A 16945-nucleotide genomic window follows, 5' to 3' on the forward strand; every position below is an offset into this window, starting at 1 on the left:
CACCGCAGATGGCAAGGCTCCTGGAGAGTGAAGAGTTGTTCCAAAGTAATTTAAAAACAAAAATAAACAGAAAACCCGAAAGAAAAGGCTGGGTTTAATCATACAATAGAAAAGACAGGTCCCATATGCTACACTTGGACTAAAGGTGTCATCTTCTATTTGCTGGTAATTGCTAGATGCCCTTTACCCCAGATTCTCCGCAAGAGAAGGAGAGCAGAGTCAGAAAGGTCATGGTTTTCGCAGTTCCAGGTTCAGGGTCACGACTCTTCCAGCTGCTAGCCAGATTCCTTCTTCCATCCAGGTTAGCTTTCCTAAGCTGCAGTTCTGATCATCGCACTCTCTGGTTAAAACCTCTGTCCCCACAAGACACGTGAAGCACAAGGCAGCCATCCCGGCCGTAATTTGTCCTGCGTGTGGAAGCCAGCAGGCTTCTATGCCTGTTTCCTCCTGCCTGCAGTGCTCGCCCGATTGTCAGGTCCCTTAGCAGAGTGCTTTGGGCCTCTGTAACTGACCAGATCACCCGGCACTGGCGTCTGAACGTAGGGAAGCCTGCGGGATCAGGCAGGCCGGATGCTGGCGGCCCTGACGGTGTTCCTGAGCTCGGAGAGAACATTTCAGTTCTGCCAGTCAAGTCTTGAGAGTCTCTCGTGAGAAAAAGAACTGGGAACCAAACCAAATTATGAAGGGCTTGCTTTTTGATGATATAAATATGACATTCAGGATTAACGAGAGAACCTCAAACTAGTTTTTCTGTGTTGGGCAATCACACATTGATCTTTACTCAGGGAAGAGCTTAAGAGTTGTGGACTCTTAACCCCATTCTTCCACGTTGCATTTCCTTCTCAGTGCAGAAAAATACATGGACTTTTTCCAGAAAAGAAGACGGAGGCTGAGTGGCCAGCTCCTCGGTGAAGGACTGTGGGTTTTACTCAGACCCTCGATAACTTGCGAGGTAGTCTTTGGAGAGTCATTTAATCTTTTTATTTTTTTATTCCTTGCTCTTTCTCAAGCCCCATATCACGGAATCATCCTATTTTGTTAAGGGTTTGTCTGTCCTTTTCCATCTCCAGAATCTCTATTCACATACAGACGCTGTTGATTTTACACCTGGGCGGTAGCTGTGGTCTTCCTTGCCTCTAGCCTTCCTCCTTTCCCCAACACCCTGCATGGCTACTTGCCCCACATTTCCTCTTCACTGGAGAGAGCAGCAGTCTCATGCTGCTAATTGGATCAGGCACAGCTTCCCTCACCAGCTGTTGAGACTCTGTGATTGGCTCCTCCGCAGTCTCCACGCTTCTTGGCTTTTTTAGACCATGGCCTTTGGGGAAAAGAGGCTGCTCCCAGCAAGAAAACACCAGGGGCCCCCTCTGACTCCCGCTGTCCCAGCCTCAGCCCCAGCCAGCCACAGGGAGGTCAAACGGAATCAGTATCTGCTGTAACCCATTTAAAATGCATTTTAGGAGGCTCTGAACTATCAGATGTTGATTCCATTACTCTCCAGCCAGGTTTTGAATGGACCTAAGCCATTTCCTTCATATACAACCCAGGTTCCTTTTCCTGGGTATTAGTACCTGTTGTAAATATCTGAGGGAGGTAAGGGTTGGCTGCTCAGCCACAGTGTCACTCTCAGGTTTTAAGGAAATCAAGCTTCTCGCAATTGGTTCTGCAAGCTCAAGGGACTTCCTGCTCCTTAGGTGAATGAAAACTTCACCGGAAGCAAGTGTGTGAGAATCCAGTACAAGTGACTCTCATACACTTGAACTTGGCATCTAGAAGCTCACTAGATAGAGAACTGGGTAGGGATTTACTGTTAACTTATACTCCAGCCTAGCTGGAATCTTTCTTCCTATCTGTGCAAGAGTGGGGAGTACATTTAAAATACTTCAGCCACTCTCTGTGTGCTAACCACCTTGACTTTCGCTAATGAAATCCCCTTTTCTAATATGCATCATGCATGTCAACAAGTGACTGTTTTCCCCGATAATAGCCTTACTTTGGGCATTTACCTGGCTCCTATGGATCTATACTCAGGTACAGATAACAGAAATATACCCAGCAACTGCCTCAGGCACCCCGGCATCCGGGTCAGGATGCCAGTTGAGCACCTGGGTCCTCGTATCAGCAATAATATCGCATGGTCTGTGTTGAAGGATTTTAGACATAGCAACACTGTTTTGTTGGCAGACTACATTTGCAGGCTGTTAAATCAGGCAGGCGGAATTGCTTTTTCACTAAAAAAAAACACCACAACAACTATTGCCAACAACAACAAGAAAAGAGGTTTCACATTAAAAAAATCTTGATGTTTGGCCTTCTCTGGGAAAATTGGGACATCTGCAACACCCAGTCTCACTCCTCGGTGGCAGTGGTTCTTTTCCAGCTGAATGGCAGAGGCCCGTTTTAGACTTGGGGTGGGAGGGCGCTGAGAATGGGCTCCTGGGCAGGGCCCAGCTCTTCCAAACATCTCCCTGCGCTGAGCCCTCAGTCACTGCGATTGTGCTGTTGGTTTCCAGGACCCTCTCCCCCCTGCCTGTAGATACTCGAGTGTTTGACCCTCGCAGCTGTTGGTCAGTTTTTCTTGTTGGCTCAACACTTGTGCTTTGCTTATGCTGTTTCTTTGGAATGTCATTGCCTTTCGGGCGTGCCTACCCCCGTCTTCACCTCATCTTCAATGCCAGCCCCAAGGTCCCCTGGCATGTGGAGTCTCACACGGCTGTTATGGCCCTAGCCCCTCTGCTCTGCACAGACAGCATGGCGTAGAATTTGATTTTACACGTCGTTCTATTGTTTATTGTTTCATGTCTTCTCTCTCCTACATGGTCATATGTTTCCTGACTGTCAGGAAGCATAGCTCTCTTACACTGTGTATTTATCACTGTGAAAATGTTAATGCTCAGCCTGCTTACGTCATTTTTGAAAAGGCAGAGAACAATACCTTATTGATCTACCTAACAATTATTATGAAGCATATTTATACATGGTGAAAAGCAGTAGGACAGTGTTCTAAATACGAAAGTAATATACAGGTAGGCGCAACCAAGAAGCCTGGTAAGGAAACAGAGGCCCAGAAAGGGGGAGCGTCTTGCTGGAGTCCCACGGTTGGCGGAGAGCCTAGTCTTTGCTCTAACCATGGTGGCACCCAGCCTTGCCAGCACTACATCTACAGCCAAGCCCTGCAGATCCTCCTTAAGGCTTAGTATTCACATTTCAAAATGAAAGAATTCCCAAAGTTACTTAAATAGTACGCCACAAATTAAGCAAAAGTGTGGATGCCTATCAAACTCTCCACACCTTGACACAGGTGAGGGGAGGGGGGATATGAAAAATCCCCAAGGCACCAAGAGTCTATATATGGTGTGGACTGGACTGGATGATGACAGGGCATCGGGTGCAAAGGCAGCACCCCGAGGGTGTGAGGGCAAGGGATACAAAGTAAGCAGCTTAGCTGGGCTGGCATTTGAGAGTAGTGACGGATGAGGCAGGCAAGGGAAAGGGAGTTAGATTTGCATGTTGTGCTGAGGGCGTTTGACCTTGGGGGGGTCGGGGGTGCCTTTAGAGCCTTTTTAGCAGGGGCAAGTCTGGTTGCTTGAAGCGTGGTTCTGGGGCAAGCAGGGAGCTGGGGACAAGAGGCTGCCATGGGAATCTTGGCTTAACCCTAGGCAGTGGCAGTGGAAAGGAGCTTTGTGGAGAGGAGAGCTGTGGAAGGGCTCAAAAGATGTGGGAGCCTTTTACTACGTTACAGGATGACAGCATTCTTTCTGGGCCGAGATGCAGTTATTCCAGGAGCCAGGAACCGGGGCTGGCTACTTCGATGAGCAGCCTTTGATTCTGTGTTTCCAGAGAAATGCTCATGGCTTCTGGCCCCACTCCCTCTGGCTGTATAGATGTATCCTTTAGGAAACAAGGGCGCTTTTCACTGCCTGCTTGGCCACCTCCTTCTCGCTGTCACGTGTACGCTGTCTCCACAGCATATACTGATTTTCCTGTTTGCACAGGCACACCATGTACTTTGGTCAAAAGGTCCTGTTTCTCCATACATATAAGTCTTTCTGGATACACATTAGCCATACACAGGAGCAAATTGTGTATTTTTTCTGTAGTCGTAAGTGTGAGGGATGTTAAGAGTGGTGTTTTCTGCTTATGGAGCTTTCTGTTTTGAGTTTTACAGACATTTAACCATCTGTTTATGACTTTAAAGTGAGTGCTTTAAGTGGAGGCCATGAATAAATATATGAGTCATGAAAGGTATTGAAGAGGTATTATCAATAATGAATTGCCACTATACATCTTTCTTAGCTATTATTGAAGCTTTAAAAAAGGTCTAATGTAATAAGATTGTATTTTTAAGGAATTTTAAAAACTCTAATATTAAATATAGATTTTTAAATCTGGATTATATCTTTTCAGAAGAGATTTTGGGGTTGCTTGAACTGTATTTAAAATAATCTGTTTTTTTCTTTGTTGTTGTTTATTAAAGCAACTTTTTATCCAGGTCCTTAATAATTTACAGATGACATATATTTATGTAATACTGTGTTACCAAATTATTTAATAAAAATGAAATGTTGGATTTATTATTGAACTTCTTTTCAGAAATATGTAAATAACATTGTCTTTTCCTCCAGCCAAACAAATGATTCATTTCACCTAGTTATTCTATAAAAGAATGAATTCTATCTTCTCCTCCCTATAGGTGATTGGGTCACAGGTTCCAGAGGTTTTTTTTTTTCCCATAAAGCTTCATTCATCTGACTGCAATGTAAAAAATCAAAGAGTTTTAGAGTTTAGAGAGCAAAACATCGCTGGGCTGTCTCCTGCATGTCCAGGACGATGCCTAACCAATTGAGCCACACTGGCCAGGGCTACAGCATTTTCAAAATTTACTTTTCAATATTAATGTGAGAGTAGCGGTTGGAACAAATATTCCATTTGTCAATTTTTATTCTTTTTGTTGCAGTTGACATCCTTTGGGAGTTGAATAAATTTAAATATAAATAAAAGAAATAACATATTTCAACTCAGGGAACAGTGTTATTGCATAGCTTAAAATTATAGACCTAAAACAAATGCTAATATATTTTGACCTTGGTTTGTACTTGACATCCTGGCAACCAACAAAGGGGACCGGCAGAGGGGAATTCTGAGAGCAATTTGAACGGGCTCGCACTGCTTAGTCTGCTGCGAGGTTTTGAGGTGTTGACTGCCCTTTTTATTACTATTTACCAGCTTACTATCAAGCTGTCCTTGAGTTAGCTCTTACTAATACATCTATACTAGCCCATAGTAGTTGATACTTACCAGTTTTAACCTTTAGTAAAAATTTAAGAAATGCATGCATTAATAATCATTGGGTATTTCTATTGTCACATACAAACATCATTTTTACATCTATGCATGTATGTATATTCAATATGCCTAGTTAATTCATTTTCTCACAAAAAAGAACTTCTAGTGTATCATGGATTTGAAGAACAGTATTACTTTATTCCATCTATACCTAGGAAAATTCTCCACAAGAGCAAACATTGAAAAAGCCCCCAAAACCTTTTCAGATTGAGCTTTTCCTTTGTGTTGAATCGGTACATGTGGAACTAGGTGGGCAGGCTGGCTCCAAGTACCTGGGTTTGTGGATGTGCCATCATGATTTTGGTAAAGAGAACACTGTTTAAGCAAGGACGTGGGGATGTGGAAGACAGATGCTGTCCATCCCTTTATTAAAAAAAAAATCCACTTCGCAGGCATTGATGACGTGGAATTAAATTGGCTATAAAATAATCACAATAAAAGAAAAACAAAAAGAAATTACATCACATACTGGTTTTACTGCCTCTGGTGCTTCGCTTATAAATTATTTTCCAAAGTGAATCTTGGCTAAAAGCTAAGCTCCTTTATATTTAGGGATTTGGAAATGTGTTTAATTTTCACTGGTGTAATCATTTGTGGTTAGTTCTGACTTTCGGGACCTTTTTGGTGGGTAACAGACTTTGGTGTGCTGAGCCTTTGGACCCGTGGGATTGTTGACCCATCACCCTGATGGTGTTCTCTAAAGTGCAGTGGACGGAGGATGGCAGGACTGCCCCGGTATATCCCTGAGAGAGTGCATGGTGGCTGGGACAGGTCATGACCGCTGTAAAGGTCACCAGGAAAAGGGATGTTCATACAGTCAGAATTTGTAAGCAATAATGTCTTACATAAAATAAGGGTGATTTTCTTTTCCCTTTCAGATTTTGGGGTAAGTGCATTCTTAGCAACAGGGGGCGATGTTACCCGGAATAAAGTTAGAAAAACATTTGTTGGCACCCCGTGTTGGATGGCCCCTGAAGTCATGGAACAGGTAAAAATAAACGATGGTCTTATTGACATAGTACAGTTGTGCACGTTATGAATACACTAACATTTCATTCAGAGCACCCATTTCACTCGAATGCATCACATAACTAAAGTTTAACTCCCGGTTGCTGGGCCTTGACACACTACTATCTAAGTTCTGCCCACACAGTGTGGACTTCCCCGTGTGCGGCGGGCCTGCTGTCTAATTGTGTTTTCTCCTGGTTCCCTTCTTAGGTGAGAGGCTATGACTTCAAGGCCGACATGTGGAGTTTCGGAATAACTGCCATCGAATTAGCAACAGGAGCAGCGCCTTATCACAAATACCCTCCCATGAAAGTAATTACTCTTGGAAATACTACATCGGGTTTGAAATATGGCTGAACGGAATGGGTTCTGGGGTTCTCTTAGACATAGTCATGTTTCTCTTGGACCTGAGGAGAATTAAGGGAGGAATGCAGACAAGCTAAATGTTGTCCGATGTCCTCAGTGGACAGAACAGGACAGAAGTAGTACAATGCCCAGCTTTGAAGCTTGCTTTGTTTGCATTCTCAGCACAGAGCTGAGTCAGGAATGGGATCTGATTGGTCGATGGAGGTTGATAGCTGTGACAAATGCTGGCCATTACTCTTTTGATAGCAGACTATCCCCAGCACTGCAAGGGAAATCTAAAAATAGGTTATAGTGATATCATCTTTGCAGATGGATTTCCCAAATTTTCAGGCCTATTTAAAAAAAATAGTCTGTAACATTTTACCCATTTTCATAGTGTCATGTGGGTGACTCGTTTGAAATAAGCGAGTTCAGTGTTTTTTTGAAACAACATACATTTGGATACTGTTTTCAGATTTTTGTGACTCTTATAATTGGCCTATGTCATTATTTTTCTTAGTTCTTGAGATAGTGGTATCAGGGCGAATTGAGATAGTGATATCTGGGCGAATTTACCCAACTGGATTTTGTTTTGAGACTGAAGTAGTAGGATGGAAATTATGAAGGTATTTTACAGAGAATACTGGTCCATGTTTGTTTCAGTGTTTCCCTAGGAAAATATTGGAAAAATTTAGAAGGATGTTTTTAAAGCCCTGGGAATAAAAAGGTTAAGTAATTTTACTGATTAAAATGTTATTACATGTTTATTGTTGAAAATCTGGAAGTATAAATAAGAATAAAGAAGAAAATAATCATTTAGAATCTCATCAACTATAGATAATCCCTGTTAAGGTTTTAATATAGTTCATTACTTTCTCTCTCTCTCTCTCTCTCTCTCTTTCTTAAGACACACACACACACACACACACACACACAAAATTAAGATTCTGGGGGGTGTGTGTGTGTACATACCTAATTTTGTTAGTAAGTAGTGATGTAAACAATTGAAGTGACCTTTCAAAGGAAAAGCACTGAAGCAACTTCGAAGATTTTTTCTTCCATTTGGCTTTTCTGTATTCTTTTTTCTCATTTCTTGTTTTCTTTCTCTCCTTACTTAGTGTTGCCACCTGAATGTACAATCCCAGCCTGAAGTCCTGAGGGCTTTTCTTAGGACTTTGCAGTTCTCCCACTTTCTTCTGTTTGCTATTATCCTCCACAAACAATAAGCTGTCACTTTAATCCTTCATCTATTCATACGTCTGAAAGTGTTGGAAAAGTGGCTTGGCATGTATAGCATTTGCATAAATTAAGGCTGATTTATGCATTAATGCTTTATTCATTGTATAGGTCAATGGTTTACTATAAATTCTTTTTCTTAAGCAAATCATTTAACGTGTGCCAGAGTGGCATCTCTACCTTTTTGGTTTGAAGCTGTATTCTTTTTTTGTTTCGCTCCCTCCAAGAGCAGCATGGCCTTTTGCCCTGGTTATGGTTTTTAGCAACTCAGCTATATTCTGGCCATCTTTCAGTTTTGCCAAGCCTTTAAGCAATTTTCTGTATTTTTTTTTTTCACTAAAAAAAAAAAAAGGAAATCATGTGTTCCTTTCTGGGATGTTGTGAATTTATTTTTAGGGTTGGTACTGTTACCGAGGCCTTGAGTACAGGCGGTTCCTTGCTGATGAATGACCTGTGCACACTTCACTGCTGCGCTGGTCCTCCCTCTCTCTCCGCTGCACCACGCCCTTTCCCAGCCAGAGCCCTGTGTGCACGCAGCCCGGGCTGGAGCTACGTGCTCCTCCAGGCTGTGGCCAGAGCCAGTTCCCAGGAAGCTCCGTCCGCTTGTCTTTGGGAGATCATTCTTAACAAATAGAGCAGATTTTGTAAGTTCTGTCAGTGGAATAACAAAAATGTTAGAGGGCTCGTGAACAAATTTGCAAAGAGAAATGAATGCTTTAAATACACACGCTCTGTAAAGTTGCAATCGCGCTTGTATCTAATCCAGGTTGGTCTCTGATGCTTCTGTGAAAAAACTAAAAACTCAATTGTAGCAATTGCTACACTGAGGTTCTGTCTTTATGTTTGTTTCTGCTGCAGGTGTTAATGTTGACTTTGCAAAATGATCCACCCACTTTAGAAACAGGAATAGAGGATAAGGAAATGATGAAAAAGTATGGCAAGTCCTTTAGAAAATTACTTTCACTGTGTCTTCAGAAAGATCCTTCCAAAAGGTATGTCAAACTGGGTGGATGAGTTACTGGCCTGGTCTGAGTCACCACAAAGCTTTGTTTGTGGAAGGGGAAAGGCTGTGTGAGGACACCTGCAGGGTACTTCTCCTTCAAGGGAAATGCTGCTCCCGCCCCCAGATTTCCAACCTGTTAGTGGAAGACAGCATGGGTCCAGAGGGAAACAAGTGGATGGGGGTGGGGGAGAGGCACAAGAAAATGTTAGTGTTGGTAAGATTCGCTGTGCTTGTGGGGTGTGGGTGTTGTCATCAAAGGAAATGAAGTAAAGCAGAAATCAAGAGAAATTGGCAGTGGTGCCTTCAGAAGCCGAGCTAATATTCTGCACCGTGTAGGTTGAGCTGACCTCTCAGGATTTGAATATCCTGCTAGCTCCGGTCTAAACCAGGCAGAGCTATTGAATTTTGCATGAGCTTCCTTTTAGTTGCAGAACAAGTTGTTTATACCATTTGAAAGATTATTGGTAAAGAAGCTTCATATTTTTGCATTAGAAAGATGAATCATATAAACAGAAGTAAATTGTTTTAAATGAACTTTAGAATTTCCTCTTTATCCTCAGGCGATTGCCCCCATACTATAGTGTATCTGTGTTCTGAGTTTGTTTCTTCCTTCTTAATTTCTCTCCCGATTTTGAACTCTCCTGAGCGGTAAGCATAGAGCAGGTGTCCTTTATCACTTAAAGGAGAATGCTAATGACGTGAGCCACCCAGGCCTGGCACCCTCCTAGCATGCCGTGAATGTAGATGACAGGCCTGGCGAGGACTCTGAAAAGTTATCTGCTACCCTCATCCGCCCTAGGGTCCAATCTGATAATTGTATTTTAAAACATGTAAACTGGCTTCTCTTCTGAAACTTTCTTTTTCAGGGAGGTACCTACATTTTGAAGAATTCCTTTATTCTTATCTTCAATTCTTTATGAAACTTAAGCCTTTGGACAGTGGTCCTTGATCTCGTTGAGATCTCACCGAGTGGTGGTGCTGTGTAATTCCAGCTCTTTCAGAAAATCTGTTTGAGGGGCTCCCCTTTTTTACAATAAGCACAGTGGACATTATTTTACCCACCCCTTGCAGCAGTTCTCTTCATCCCTTTACATTTTACTGAATTTGCGTTCAGTCTTTTCTGTATTCGTCCTCTTCTCATGGAGCCAGGTCTAAACACTGTTTGCTGTTAAGTATCTTGAAATTATTTATTGTAAAAGGGATGCTTGTTTTGTCACACTTACAGACTGTTTCTGCTGAAACATCTTAGTTGCCCTTTGTGTATGATTTGTAAGGTTATTTTCCTCTGAAGTTATACTGGTCTTTCCTTAAGGTTATTTCTTCACTCTCCGATTGGATGAAAATTCTCTTCAATTCTGATTTTGTTCTGCAACACTTGCTTGCCTACCCCTTGGATTTAGTGTCATCTCTAAATATCAATTTTTGGCATCACCAAGGAACCAGGATTTAATTCTCCAGAGCCCAATGAGAGAAATGCTTGCCTTCCCAGTTAGCACTGTGCTATCACTGTTGGTCTCTGTGGTCCTTGAGCTAGTTGAGATCCCACCTAGTGGTGATGCTGTGTAATTCCAGCTCTTTCAGAAAATAATTCTGTACAGTAGAATAGTTAGTGTGCCTAAAGGTGTAACAATATCATTCTTTAGGAGATTTGTAATTTTGTTAAAATAAATCAGATGAGATCAACATATGTTATATTTAACAAACCATCCTTATTTCTTACTAATCTTGAGAGTCCTTCCAGGTTTTATTTATTTTATGAACTCTAATATCAGGCTCCTATTACCCCATCCCCAAGAAATATTTTAGAAAAGAGCCATACTCTTAAATTTTTACCCAGTCTTTCCCTCAGAGTTCTTGTTTAGTGACATTATCGATCTACAAAGTATTAATAGTTTAAGAACTTCTTTTAGGTATTTTCTCTGTGTCATACTCTATTCTCACTATTGTACAATTGTCTCTATAACAGAGAGTGTTGGTGGTACACAAACTTCCCACGTGACTCTCTCTCTCTCTCTCTTTTTTTAATGAAAAGACATGGATTTGGGAAGTTTGCGGGGCGGGGGGGGGGGGCTTCATGAAATATGAGAATGGAAAAAGAGACAATATTGTTGAATTTTTCTTACATAGGTGCAACTTAAAATATGTATTCATTCCAGAATTAGTAAGTAAACATTAGATTTCTGCACAATTCTGAAAGAGACCATGAAGATACCCTGCCTTCTCTGCCTTTGCTTATGTTATCCACGAGTTCTTCTTTTCCCTCTATCCACCTCCCACCTGTCTTTCAACACTTAGTTCAAAGGCTCCATTTTCTTAGAGATAGATGTCCCTGGTGAGATTCCTAGTCCTGCTTTATCATCACCCGTGTGACTTAGTTTCCTTGACTGTGAAATGGGGCTAATGACACTTACTTCGTAGGACTGTGATAAGGGTGGAGTAAGAAAATGCACTGGAAACGGATAGCACAGTGCCTGGGGGTTCCTAAATATTCAAGAAATTGGAATTGCCATTCATCATCTGCCTTTTTCTTCCTGACCAAATAGAGTTTTTGCAAATTTTAATTTTCTTACCATATGCTGCATCCATGTCTCTTGTAGCAGTACACTGTGTACGTATATTGACTCACATATCTGATCTCCTCATAAATTTGTAAGTTTTTTTAGAAAGAGAGCCTGTGCCACTTATCCTTATATCTTTCTATCTGCAGTGTCTGGTGTGTCTTATTTACTCAGAGGTATTTCTTGAATAACTGGAGACAATTGGTTTTTTGCAACTTGGGGTGATTTTGACTCATTGCAAAAAATTCAGAAACAAACCTGATTAGAGTAGGCTTAGGAATGAATGCAAGATTTGGGGTAATTTATATTTATTTCTGTTGCCTGCAGATTATATACTTGTCAGCTGAAAGCAGATGAATGGGACCAAAGCCCTGGTCTTGCTGAGTACCTTTTTAACAGTGAATAAAAGCATTTCAGGGTCTAGGCCCGGTTCACACCTGTGCAGGAGTCCTCAAGCTAGATGAGAAGGGGTTATGCTTTTTTTCAACCTTGAGACTCATGGAACTTTCCTAAAAAAAAGAGAGCAGAGCTGGATTTTAGAAGCTGTTTGCCTCATTTAAATCTGCGTGCTCTGCCTAGGCATAGATGAAGAATTACTTGTATTTGTATAGCAGAACATTTTGCCATTTCTTAAAAAAAAAAAAAAAATGAGCCTTAACCTTGTAGATTACATGCTCCCTATGGATGGCAGCTATAAGAGGAACCAACCTTTTGTGGATGTTGCATAGATAAATCCATTGGAAACTAATAAAACTTGAATATTTCACTTGGGGGGAGGGGCCGGGAGACATGCTGCTCTGCCTAAGGTTAGTGAGCGATTTGGAATTGTCATGCAAATTGCTAGAGCTACTTAAACTGTGTCCTATTCCTCCTGAATCCTTTGAAAATTATTTTCAAGTCTCAGTGGACTTGGGTTCATCCATATGTATTAACTGAATCCTTTAACAGATTTTCTTCTGAGAAGGTTAGTGCTTGCAGACTTCCGCATTGTTTTCAAGGATTTAAAATTGAATCATCATTCAAAGCCGGGCCAGTTATTCGGGTTGCCGATCTAACATTGCTCATAAGACAGTGTTTGTATTTATACTGCCTTGTGTTGCTTGATAATTGATAGCAGCCACGTAAGACGTACTGCGCTTGCAGAAGTCTTTCTCCTGTGTACTTAGCTAAGAGGCAGGTAGCATTCAGGGCTCCACCTTAACCCTACACTGGCAGTTGCTACGGCATTGAACATAAAACAGACAAAACAAAAAGACTAAAGTCAGGTGGGCAACACGCACCTCAGCTTTTCTCATACCTTCTGTCACTTTCTTCTCTGTCTCATCCCCTCATCCTTTCCAGTTCCATTTTTCCATACTTTGTCCTGGGGTTGTTTGGCACATGGATTTGATTCCAAAGCCGTAGACGCCTGAGCTAACTTGAGCACCAAGAGGACCTGCTATTTTGTGCTCTGTTTCGAGTAGAAATCACCTATCAGTTAATATCAATATTAAGCCTACAAAAAAGGAATGTGGCTTCTTTAAACCTTTTCTCAATTCTCATGTGATTGCATTTTTGTATTTATTGATGAAGGCCAAGAGCGGAGTACAGAGGAAGCAGTTTTCCCTGAAGTCTGCTTTCCCCCTTTATAGTTCGGTTACCATGGAAGTGACCTTGCTGGGGAAGGGAAAGTATTTTCCCAGCCCTGAATCCCAGGGTATGTCTGGCATTTCCCAGCCTCTTCTCTACTTTGGTCCTACACTTGACCCTTAGTGTGCAGGAGGAGGAGGTGGGTGCAGAGGAGGGCCGAAGCATTTTGGCTCCCCATGTCAGTACATCCACTGTGTACAGACTTTCCCCCTTTTCCTTTTTTGGGGGGCGGGGCTAGCATGAGTCCGTTTTCATTACATCATTCTGCTATTTCCTACTCTATTGATCAGATGCTTAGACTTGAAGTGGTGACTAAGTCTGGCCCAAGGAGTTGTGGTTCTGTGTCCAAATAGCTAGCAGCATTTCTTTCACCTTATATTTTACTGAGGTATGAAATTGAACGATAGCCATTTTCTGCTCTGTGCCAGGCATTGGGTATAGAAAGGTGAATGCTGTGTGGCCCCTGTCGTGGAAGGGGTTATAACCCAGTGGAGGGAAGGTAGGAGGCAGGGGCAGACAGTTACAGAAGGGGAGTGTGGCAGGCGTGGTGTGTGAGCATGAGCGGTGAACAGAGTGAAGTTGATTAGTGGGAGCTGGGAGGAGTGTCTCTGAAGATGCCTGACATTTAAATTGGCTCTTGACCTCTGAACAAGGGCGTGTCAGTTACAAACATTTTTAAAGCAAGAAAAGCAGCGTGTGCTAATGTCATGAAAGGACAAGGTAGGTGAGAACATCCTTGTAGCTAGAGGACAGAGTTCACACAGGAAGTGATGGGAAAGGAGGATGGAGAAGCCTAGCCTCCCGGCCTCCCGGGCCCCCAAGATCCCCTAGGGCAGTGATGGCGAACCTATGACACACGTGTCAGAGGTGACACACGAACTCATTTTTTTGGTTGATTTTTCTTTGTTAAATGGCATTTAAATATATAAAATAAAGATCAAAAATATAAGTCTTTGTTTTACTATGGTTGCATATATCAAAAAATTTCTATATGTGACACGGCACCAGAGTTAAATTAGGGTTTTCAAAATGCTGACACGCCGAGCTCAAAAGGTTTGCCATCACGCCCTAGGGCCTAGGCCAAATGGGAAACTGGCTCTGTTTAGAGGCCGAGTTTAGGGCCTCCGTGGACACAATTTGTACGTGGTGGCTGCACTTAGTGACGTTTCCTGATTCTTTTCTATGCTTGGATGGTGGGTTGGAATGAGGAAGAGAAGTGATGGAGAAACTCACTGGGAGGCCACTGGAGTGGTTTCGGGCAGAGGCGATGAGGGTTTCAACCAAAACGGTGACCTTGAGTTCCTTAACCATCTTGATTTTCCTAGATTTCTTTTCACTTTAAAAAATTCAACCTAAGTTTTTTGTATGCCTCCTAGGTATTTGAAGTTTTGTTTTGTGTTGTGAGGTGCTAGGTATAATATGCCTAGCATCTAGCATCATGCCTGACAAACAGTAGATGCTCAATAAATATGTATTTCCTGAGAGAGTGAAAGGATGAATTTGCAGTAGCTGGAGGCCAAAAACGTTGCCGACGATCGGTGAGAGTATACGTTAAAATAACAACCAAAGTCCACTCAGGTAAAAGAGTAGTCTCCTTTTTATTTCTAGTTTAACAAGGTGCACATTCATGAATTCAGATGAGCTTACCAAGGGATGTGGCACACAAAATGTAAACCATGGCCACCTGTTGATTAGACCTTCATTTGCTCGGAGCAGCGAGCAGTTAGAGGCTGGTTATTGCAGTGGGTGTGGCCATTCTGGGTTCTTTTCAGGTACCTGTAGGCAGTGTTCCACTTGAAACCGAGGGAGAGAGCAGGAACAATTTAAATTTCTGTTTCTTTGCACAAAAGTATAGTGTGGGGCCCTGGTAGACTCCGGCAGTTTATGCATCGTTGCACTTGGCCACGTTTCCTGATTCTTTTATATGCTTGGGTTTGGCCCCTGGAAACATGATAATGGAACTTCCTGGTTCCAAAGAAGGGGTTTCTAACCTCTTCAAATATGAGAATCCTTTTAAACTTGCACGCCCACACCCCCCCCCCCCCCCAACATGGTACTGTTTGTACCTTTGCAAATCATTGCCTGAGAAAGAATACCTAATGATACTCAGTAATGGTTCTCTCCCTCCTCCCAGTTTTAAAAGTATGAACAATTTAAAACATACAGAAAAGGTGAAAAAGCTTTACAGTGTTTACTTCTACACCACAACCTAGATTCAATAATTAATTACCATTTTTCTATTTATCTACATTTTACTTGCTGAATGAACAGTTTGAAAATCAGTAACAGACTTGATACTTCAGCTTGTATTCCATACAAATTGAGAAATGTTCTGAATAACTACAGTACTTTTCCATGTCTAAGAAAATGAGCAGTAATTTCCTAAAATTGTCTGTTACCTAGCATATTCACTTATCCTATATAATAACAGCCTAATATGCAAATCAACCAAACTGTGGAATGACCAGTTGGCGGGGGGCAGGGCCAGTGAGCGGGCAGTGCCAAGCCAGCCAAGGCGGATGCCAGGGGGCAGAGGGAGGGGATAGTGATCAGGGACAGCGGTGACCGGCGGCGGAGTGATCAGGGGCGGGGCTGGCCACTTGCCAGCTGGCATGGTCCTCTGATTGCTCCGCCTGTTGCCTCCTGCAGAGGGAGGCCACTGGTGGCAGCAGTGGGGCAATGCGGGGTGGGGCTGGCTGCTTGCCAGCTGTCGCCATCCCCCAGTTGGCCCACTGGTCTCCTGCTGCAGAGGGAGGCCAGACTGCTGCTTAGGCCCGCTCCCCCACAGGGAGTGGGCCTAAGCCATCAATTGAACATCCCCCCAGGGCTCCTGGACTGTGAGAGGGTGCAGGCTGGGCTGAGGGACCCCCCTGAGTCCATGAATTTTTGTGCACCGGGCCTCTAGTCTATATATATAAAAGCCGAAGTGACAGAACGACTAGAACTACCAGAATGACTGGTTGCTATGATGTCCCACTCACACAGCTGACCTGCTGCAGCCGGCCAACCTCCCATGGTCCCTCCCCCGAGCCAGCGGGCTCTGGGGACCCCACCCATGCACAAATTTGTGCACTGGGCCTCTAGTCTTTAATGATTTCCAAAGGTCTTTTGTAGTTTCTCCTCCTTCCTTTCAAATGCAGGATTCAGACCAGGGGCATGGATTGCATTTGGCTTTATATTTCTTCAGTCTTTTAAAATCTGGAACCGTACCCTCACATCTCCTTTTTTTCCTCTTTGACACTGACTTTTGGAAGAGATCAGTTCATTTGTCTTGCTGACTGACTGTCCTATAGTATAGATTTATGTGACTTCCTTTTTCTGCATTGCTGTTTGTTTTAGAGAGAGCTGTTGATGAAGTAAGCTGTTCCTTATGGACTCATGCCAGCTCATAGACAACAGAAGTAGATAATCAGTACTCTGCCACCTCCTATGAAATACTTATTTAAGGCACAGATGCTAAAATCATCAGGTAAAAGGTTATGGGGGATAGGATATTCATAAACAGTAATGCCAAACTATTACCCAAAAAAACATTCCCATTGCAGTGGGTAAAACATTCTTTTACAATTGAGAGATCTCAGGCCTGGGGACCAAGTAGTTACACTTAGTATCACTCCCAGTGGAGTTACCTAACATTATGTGCCTCTGACGTGCCGCAGTAAAACGTACACAGTGTCATCTAGGCAATGTTTCCCCCCCAAATGCTTGATTCAACCTAGTCAAGCCTTCAGACCTGAGAAACAAGTTTAATGACTCCATGAGGAAACAAGCAGACCAATCCAGTAATCCTTTTCAATGAACTTGCATTTTATTAATCACC

General features: G+C 42.7%; 1 protein-coding gene across 1 annotated transcript in view; it reads left to right on the forward strand.

The window, feature by feature from the left end:
- Positions 1-16945, forward strand: part of STK39 (serine/threonine kinase 39) — a 279377-nt gene that overhangs the window by 97135 nt on the left and 165297 nt on the right. The window contains exons 6-8 of the mRNA XM_070422811.1: positions 6225-6334; positions 6565-6666; positions 8794-8927. Of these exons, the coding sequence (XP_070278912.1) occupies positions 6225-6334; positions 6565-6666; positions 8794-8927 (346 nt within the window). The remainder of the gene's footprint in view (positions 1-6224; positions 6335-6564; positions 6667-8793; positions 8928-16945) is intronic.

Source organism: Myotis yumanensis, unplaced genomic scaffold (assembly GCF_028538775.1).
Source record: "Myotis yumanensis isolate MYYU_CA2020_CCGP unplaced genomic scaffold, mMyoYum1.0.hap1 SCAF_8, whole genome shotgun sequence".
In the NCBI taxonomy this organism is placed as follows: Eukaryota; Metazoa; Chordata; class Mammalia; order Chiroptera; family Vespertilionidae; genus Myotis; species Myotis yumanensis.